This window comes from Paroedura picta, chromosome 8, assembly GCF_049243985.1.
Source record: "Paroedura picta isolate Pp20150507F chromosome 8, Ppicta_v3.0, whole genome shotgun sequence".
NCBI lineage: Eukaryota > Metazoa > Chordata > Lepidosauria > Squamata > Gekkonidae > Paroedura > Paroedura picta.
Window position 1 is genome coordinate 63,028,403 of NC_135376.1, and position 9,029 is coordinate 63,037,431.

At 39.6% G+C, this 9,029-nt stretch overlaps 1 protein-coding gene across 5 annotated transcripts in view; it reads left to right on the plus strand.

The window, feature by feature from the left end:
* MKI67 (marker of proliferation Ki-67) overlaps positions 1-7,733 on the plus strand; it is a 38,277-nt gene extending 30,544 nt beyond the window's left edge. For all 5 annotated transcript variants that reach the window (XM_077350113.1, XM_077350114.1, XM_077350115.1 and 2 more), the window contains 2 exons: positions 920-5,932; positions 7,312-7,733. In XM_077350113.1, coding sequence (XP_077206228.1) covers positions 920-5,932; positions 7,312-7,445 — 5,147 coding nt within the window. In that variant the 3' untranslated portion in view covers positions 7,446-7,733. The remainder of the gene's footprint in view (positions 1-919; positions 5,933-7,311) is intronic.
* The last annotated feature ends 1,296 nt before the right edge of the window (positions 7,734-9,029 follow it).

Sequence of the window (9,029 nt, forward strand, 5' to 3'; positions counted from 1 at the left end):
CACCATACGGGCTTGGGTTACCAGTACTTACTTAATGTGCCAGCATGTATAGGATGTCACAAGGAGCAGAAAAATCTGTTCAGATATCCAAATGTCACAGGATGGTTTGGCTTGGATATCTGTGTTTGCTTATGTTGAAGGAAATCTGTATTCTTAGCAAGCAGTACTATTTAGTATTACAAAAAAGTCACTATCTGGTTATATATTTTAAGTCCCATTAGAATCAATGAAAATAACTCATTTGGATAGTCTCCAGAACTAAGTGAAGTCTTAAGCAGAAAAAAACATAAAGTTATCAATGGTAGAAAACGATAAACCCAGATAATGTCTACTTGATATAATTGTTGTGATACTTGGACTTCAATACCTCTGTGAGGAAATATATAGAATTAGAGATTAGAGATTTGCTATGGCAAAAGTAAGCTTCAGCCAGCTACTAAATAGATTGTATTCTGTAGTATTCTTCTCGGTATAATTAACACAAAGCTATGCATTGAGAATTGAAAATGAAAATGAGGATTTGTAGTATTATATGACTTAATTTCTATATTGTTCCAAAACAAAATCATTGTTCTATTTGAAGAAGAGTTGGCTTTTATATTCCACTTTTCTCTACCAGGAGTCCCAAAGTAGCTTACAATCACCTTCCCTTTACTCTCCCTATAACAGACACCTTATGAGATAGGTGAGGCTGAGAGGAGAACCCTGACATTGCTGCTTGGTCAAAACAGCTTTATTAGTGCTGTGGTCACCCAGCTGGTGCATGTAGGAGAGCGGGGAATCAAACCTGGCTCTCCAGATTAGAAGGCACCACTCCTAACCACTACATCAAGCCTTATCCCAAATATTACTTATAACTTATGCATGCTACAAAATATTTAGTGCTGTTGCCTTTCTGAATATTACTTATTAATTTTAGGGTGCAAAGAAGATGATCTTGATAGAGAAGAGTCTTGGCAAGAGACAGGACTGGAGGACTCACTTGAAAAAATATCTCCAAATGCAGTACCAAGGAGACCTGATGATGGTCATGTTGAATTACAAGATGACTTGGGACAGTCTTTGTGTAACTCACTTAACGATGTAAAAGGGGCACATACAGAAAGCATTGCAACTGTCATGAGTGTACCAGAAAAATACCAGTCAGGTGATATAGATTTCCAAAATGGAACTGTTTTTGAACTTATTGAAGAGCCATCTGCAAGGCAGGGTGCTCCAGTGGATATAGATGCAGAAATACTGAAACCATTGGCTTCGATCGAAAAACCTAGAAAAGGGAAAGCTGGTAAATCCACTTTTGCAGAAGAACATGATACTAAGTCACCAAGGCAGACAAGAAACAGCAGTAGAACTAAATCAGCTAACGTTATGCAACCAAATGAAAAGTTTGATCAGAACATTCCTGAAACTAATCAGCCAAAAGAATCAGAAAGCAATCCGCTAGCACTTGAAGCTGAGACAGCAGAAAGATTAATAGAACAATCTACTGAAACAAAAGGGAATATAGACTTCGATAACATAAGACATACTCAAGAAGCATTGGGAATTTCAAGGGAAACATCAATTGAAACACAGCTATCTGTTAACAGAAGAAGGATGGTGGTGGCTACACTAAATTGGCAAGCTGAAGAAAGCTTGCATGTAGAGGGAAATGTAGCAGACCAAGAACGTGCAAATCAGTTCATTTCAAAAACATCTCCGAGATTTAGAAATCAGAAATATAAAGATGAACCAAAGTCTGAATTCACAAAAACAAGTCCCAAAGAAAACACACAAAGTTCAAATCTGGAAACGTCAAAGAGAAACTCTGAAAATCAGCTACTGAAAAAAAATACGAGTAGAAAGGCTTCCTCAGTAGAAACAGAAATGGAAGTAGTTGATGGTGGGAAACTCATAATGTCTAAAATGTGTAAACTGGACACGTTGGAGAATCATCCAGTAGAAATAAAGGAAGGTACAATAAGGAGAAGAAAGAAGATACATTTTCTCCTTGAGAAAGGCACTTCAAAAACTCTTGAAGAGAAATGTGTGTTTGGTGAGAGGAATGGTTCTCCAGAAGAACAATTGAGTGCATTTTCGAAAGATAACACTTCCCCTATAAAGGAGAATATATCACAAAAAAACCCCAAACTGGCTGCTCCCGCAGTACCACCATCACTTTGCTTCTCATTCTCTTCAGAGAACCAGGCATTAGGAGAGATCTCTAAAGATAGGGAAAATTTTACCCTGGCAAACAAAGACCTAGCCAATTTTGCCCAAGGAGAAATTAACTGTGACAAGAATTTGAATGAAACCCAAATTGTACCCTGTGGAAATATGCAAATATCTGTTGAGCATACTGCTCTGAAAAGACAAAAGGTAGCAGTAATGAAAAAGACCCCACCTAGAAGAGGTAGAAGCAGAGCATCTTCTCTTGAGATTCCCACTGTGAGTGGCAGTAAAGTGACTCTTAAAACTGAGAAACAGTCTAGTATTGAAAATGTTATTTATTCAAAAGAGTATCAATCAAAAAGAAGCAGAGGGCGAAAGGTTGCCCCAGCATTCCAAACACTGGCGATACTTACTGTTCCTAAAGAGGACACATTACCTGGCAGCTCTGATTTCGCTGAAGAAAACTATTTGCAAGGTACTCAAAATGAAAAGAATTTTAATGAAGTACAAAACGTATGCTTAGACAATCCTCAGGCTATTGTAGAATATGTTTTGCCAAAGAGAAATCTTCAGAATGACAGAAGCAAACAAGGAATTTCACATGAGCCAGCCACAAAAAACAATACAGGCAATTGTGATGCTGAAAACAGAAATATGGTTGTTGAAAATGCTTTTACTGTAAAAGAGAATCACCCAAAAAGGGGTAAAAGGTTTGCGACCCAAACACAGGAAAACCTTAATGTTTCTAAAGAGGGATCGTTATCTGGGAGGTTGAGTTTTGCTGAAGAAAAGTGTTTGCAACATACTCAGGCTGAAGCGAATTCTGATGACACTGACATGGTAGACTTGGACAATATTGAGTCTTCTGTAGAACACCCTCTACCAAAAAAGGAAAAGGTGGCAAGAGGGAATCTACCTCGGAGAGGCAGAAGCAAGCGAGGAGCTTCTGATGAACAACCCACAGAAAAGGATAAGAAAGACACAGCTGATGTTGTAAACCAAGATATGGCTGCTGAAAATGTCCATACTGTAAAAGAGAGCCCGCCCAAAAGAGGTAGAGGGAGAAAAGTTGCCACTGTGACCCAAGCATGGCAAAACTTTACTATTTCTAAGGAGAACAACCCAACTGGTAGCATCAGTTTTGCTCAGGAAAAGGGTTTGCAACATACTCATGCTGAAGAGAATTCTGATGACATCCACATGGTAGATTTGGACAATATTGAGTCTTCTGTAGAACAGCATCTGCCAAAAAAGGAGAAGGTGGCAAGTGGGAATCTGCCTCGGAGAGGCAGAAGCAAGCGAGGAGCTTCTGATGAACAACCCACAGAAAAGGATAAGAAAGACACACCTGATGTTGTAAACCAAGATACGGCTGCTGAAAATGCTCTCTCTGTAAAAGAGAACCCACCTAAAAGAGGTAGAGGGAGAAAAGTTACCGCTGTGACCCAAGCATGGCAAAACTTTACTATTTCTAAAGGGAACAACCCAACTGGTAGCATCAGTTTTGCTCAGGAAAAGGGTTTGCAACATACTCATGCTGAAGAGAATTCTGATGACATCCACATGGTAGACTTGGACAATATTGAGTCTTCTGTAGAACACCCTCTACCAAAGAAGGAGAAGGTGACAAGAGGGAATCTGCCTCGGAGAGGCAGAAGCAAGCGAGGAGCTTCTGATGAACAACCCACAGAAAAGGATAAGAAAGAAACACCTGATGTTGTAAACCAAGATATGGCTGCTGAAAATGCTCTTACTGTAAAAGAGAACCCGCCCAAAAGAGGTAGAGGGAGAAAAGTTGCCACTGTGACCCAAGCATGGCAAAACTTTACTATTTCTAAAGAGAACAACCCAACTGGTAGCATCAGTTTTGCTCAGGAAAAGGGTTTGCAACATACTCATGCTGAAGAGAATTCTGATGACATCCACATGGTAGATTTGGACAATATTGAGTCTTCTGTAGAACAGCATCTGCCAAAAAAGGAGAAGGTGGCAAGAGGGAATCTACCTCGGAGAGGCAGAAGCAAGCGAGGAGCTTCTGATGAACAACCCACAGAAAAGGATAAGAAAGGCACACCTGATGTTGTAAACCAAGATATGGCTGCTGAAAATGCTCTTACTGTAAAAGAGAACCCGCCCAAAAGAGGTAGAGGGAGAAAAGTTGCCACTGTGACCCAAGCATGGCAAAACTTTACTATTTCTAAAGAGAACAACCCAACTGGTAGCATCAGTTTTACTCAGGAAAAGGGTTTGCAACATACTCATGCTGAAGAGAATTCTGATGACATCCACATGGTAGACTTGGACAATATTGAGTCTTCTGTAGAACAGCATCTGCCAAAAAAGGAGAAGGTGGCAAGAGGGAATCTACCTCGGAGAGGCAGAAGCAAGCGAGGAGCTTCTGATGAACAACCCACAGAAAAGGATAAGAAAGACACACCTGATGTTGTAAACCAAGATATGGTTGCTGAAAATGCTCTTACTGTAAAAGAGAACCCGCCCAAAAGAGGTAGAGGGAGAAAAGTTGCCGCTGTGATCCAAGCATGGCAAAACTTTACTATTTCTAAAGAGAACAACCCAACTGGTAGCATCAGTTTTGCTCAGGAAAAGGGTTTGCAACATACTCATGCTGAAGAGAATTCTGATGACATCCACATGGTAGACTTGGACAATATTGAGTCTTCTGTAGAACACCTTCTACCAAAAAAGGAGAAGGTGGCAAGAGGGAATCTGCCTCGGAGAGGCAGAAGCAAGCGAGGAGATTCTGATGAACAACCCACAGAAAAGGATAAGAAAGACACACCTGATGTTGTAAACCAAGATATGGCTGCTGAAAATGCTAGTCCTGTAAGAAAGAACCTCCCGAAAAGAGAGAGAGGGAGAAAAGGTGCTACTGCTGTACCCCAAATACCTGAAAGTGACAATACCCTAATAAGCAAAGAGAAGAGTGGAGTGGAAGAGCAAAGTGGAGCTTTGGAAATGGCAGCCACTGCAAATAAGAATCCATCTCATAGGGGCAGAAGCAAAAAAACACCAACAAGCTCAGTTCCTGCTAGTAAAAAGCGTAAAGTGGTTGAAAATGTTAACCAGGAAGAAATGGCCACTGTGTTAAAAGATATGACAAAAGAAAATGTATCCAGAAGAGGTAGAAGAAAACTACCTGTTTCTGAAGCCTCTACAGAAAGTAAAATCCATCAAAGAGCTACTGGTAGCAAGACAACATGCATAAAAGGCAAAAAGGTGTCTGCAGATTCCGCCTTTGAAAACCAGTCAAAGAGTAGTCAAAGGGCAATCCAGACACCTCTCTCTCCTGCCCTCAAAATAAGTATCACTTTGCCTTCGCCATCAGACAAAAATGAATTTGCCCGGAAAAACCAAAACTTGCTTATAGAAAATAATAATGTTGCTGGAATAGAGAATTTAGCAATAAATGGCAGAAGTAAAATAGTGCCTCATTTTACATCTGTCAGAAGAAAATGCAAGGTTCCTGATGAAGATGATGGTCAGGAAGAACTGATTATAGCAAGAACTATTTCTGGGACGGAAGATGCCTCACGTGGTAGGAGAAGGCAAATTTTTAAAAGAAACAACTTGCCAAAACACAGTGACCAAAAGAAAAATGACCAGAAGAGTGATCTGGAAATGGCACCTTCCCAAGAAAACGAAAATCCATCCAAACGAGGAAAAAGGAAACAGGTCAGCTTTGAGTCAGAAGTAAACAGCACTGTCTCTGGCATAAAGAAATGCTTCTCTTCAGAAAATATGACATCAGTGCCTGAAGCAGGTATTGCGATTTTTTTTTCTTTCTGTTTAGACAATTGAGTTATTAAAGGATGACATACTTTCCCCCCTTGATTCAGTATACTTCATGCAAACATCTGGATGAAAAGGAAAGACCTTGAAACAAACAGTCAATTTCATTTAAAACTGCTTTATGGGTCTTTTCAGTTAATTGCAAGACCCTTGCTATGCTGTTTGTGACTAATACTATGTAGCAAGATTCTGATATGAGATCTGTTGCAGTCAGTTTAATTTGTTTATGGGATATTCCAAGAAAATTTCACAGGATTCACATATATAGATTTGAATTTCCACACTAATGGTCCTTCCCCACACCTTTGCTTGCTTCTCTCTTACACCTTCTCTATCTTCCCCATTTCTCACCCTTCTGTCAGTCTTTCCCTCTCTATTTCCCCTCCTTTTCTGACAATACCCCCTCTTTCTCCCTCTCCCTTTATCTGTCACCTTACCCCCCCTTTACCCCCCTTCTCCATCAACCTCCCTTTTGTTTGTCCTCCTTCCCTGATAATCTTTCCTCTTCCGCCTCCTGTTCTGTCAGTCTACCCCCTTTCTGTTTCCTCCCTACCCTTCTTTGTTGACTGACAATCCCCCTTGTCAGTATTCCTACCCCTTTCTTAACTTGCTGGCTGAAGTACTTGCAGTATCTGGAAGCTGTTCCAAGCTGTTACTAAGCCTGTAGCAGTATATTGGAGGTATTCTGGCCCCAGTGCTGTTCCTGGAAGCTGTGGAAGATGTCAGAGATTTCTGCAATCCTGGAGGGTTCCCCCAAGTTTATAAAAAAATCTGTTTAGAGTCAATGTGGCTCCAGTCATGGATTTACATATCTGTAGATGGGGTCACACTTGAGAAACAGATATATAGATACTTGTTGAAAGTTCTTGGGGAAAACTTTTTGTGCTTCCCCAAGGACAAATAGAAATATATTATGCATATTTTTAAATATTTACTTGCATAAGAAATCTTCACTTAACTTCACTTGCATAAAAAAGCAAAAGGAATTATGCATAATGTTGCACAATACAGTACTACAGTGTATTTATGGAATGTAAATGGCTTAGTTTTACTTAAAATAGTACAAAAACACCCAGTATTGGAGCTGGAAAGCAAGTTTGAAAGTTAAAAAATCCTCAAAGTTTCACTATGGCTTTTTGCCTTGTACTTACCTTAAACTCAAGCTTCCTCTTTGTACATTCTTGCTGATTCGTGTTCTATTTTTTGCTGTATTTTTTCTGTCTTTTAATATCATTTGTTTTGAATTCTGTATCCAGTTCGTTAGCCTAAGCGCGTAGGTAGGGTCAAATGCAATTTTAGGTATAGAGGCTTGATTTAAAAAAAAATCTTCCCTCTCTTGTTTGCAAATAGAGACCACTGGAAGTATGTTACAGAGAGGAAGAAGAAAGAAAATGAAAGAAGAGCAGATTTCAGCTATCACGGAGTCTTCTGTAGAAACTCAAGCCAAGATGAAATTAAACAGAACAAGAAGACAAGTATTATAATCTTTGATGATCGGCTCTGTAATTTTTATGCCGTTTTGTAAAGTATTCTGGATTTAGATGGGTGCCTTCAGCTTTACATAATTCACCTCTTGGATAATTGCTGACATTGAAAGTGTCATGCAAAGCTGTATAAATTCTTAAATATTTTGTAGGAACTAAGCAACTGGGATAAGGTTTTTTTTCTATGAGCTCTTTTTACATTGTCTTAAATTTAAAAATTTAAAACAAATTTAAAGTTTGGTTGATATTCTATATTTGTGTTTGACATTAAATAATACATTAACATAATGTGCATTTCTGCTTCCTTTTTATGATACAAAGCTGATGGTTTTCAGAAGTTTTGCTACCTTTGATAGTCTCTCAAAAGCTACTGAATTTTAGTCCTGACAGAGCACAGAAGAACAGTAGTAGCCAGGTCTGTAGTATTAGCAGTTACACACAGAAAAAAAGTTCAGCAATTACATCCAGGCCAAATCCCCTAACTCACTGGTTTGGATTCAGAGATTCAAATTTAGCCTAACTGTTTTGGCACCATTGTAACCCATGGCACCCTTAAAGTCAATGTGAAATTTTGCCTTTTTTGTCTATTCTGCAGTTTGGAGGGGAATGGGTGTTTGAGTTAGAGGCACCAAATTTTCATCATAGCTGCTAGAGCCTCCTAAAAAGAACCCTCCCCCAAGTTTCAAAATAATTGGATCAGGGGATCCAATTCTACAGGCACCCAAAGAGGTTGTGACTATCCAGCCTTTGTTGTTTCCTATGATGGAAAAAAAGGACAAGGCCAGAGTATCACAATCAATGTTAGATAGGGACAAAATTTCCCATTGACTTTAATGGCACCTTAGGCTATAATGGAGTGTCAGAATCACCAAATGCCACCCAAATTGGATAACACTGACTTGGCCAGTTTGAAGTATAGGGATGGGCAAGTTGGCTGTAGTATGTCCAAATCCATCCTTACACACAACTCCTGTCAGCCATCCATCTAACATATCATTGCAAATATCTAGGGAATCTATATAAAACAGTATTGTGAAGCTGGTGTCAGCCTGTCTGTTCTTGATAACTTGTCATATAGGGAGTGTGAAGATGCAAAATGTGTTAACTTCTATAATACTTGTATTTAAGTAGGCTATTGTTCATCGATTTGTGCAGTCACATATGGGAACTGCATGGGGAAGCCTGCCACTGGAAAGGGTTTTACAGCTAACAGTTTCTAGGGGGTGTTGCATGCCAGAATTAGAAACCTGAACACATCCCCAGGAAGTCTATGCCTTTCCCTGTTTGAAAGCAGACTGTTACTGCCTACTTTTCTTGTTGTGGGAAACAAATCGATCTCTGGGACTCCCCAAATGCTAAAGAACATTTCCAAGTACATGGCCTTCATGGACCATTTGTGAGAGAGCGACCCCACTCTGCTTAACCTGTTAGCTTCTACATTAAACTCTCCAGGAATACAAATGCCATTAAGTTTAAGTGTCCTGAACCAGAACAGAATAATCTACTGGCCCCTCTGCTTCCTTGCTTTTAAAAATAAAATCCTGTAACAGTATTGTCTGTTTGGACAAGAATGAGCCAGTTCTG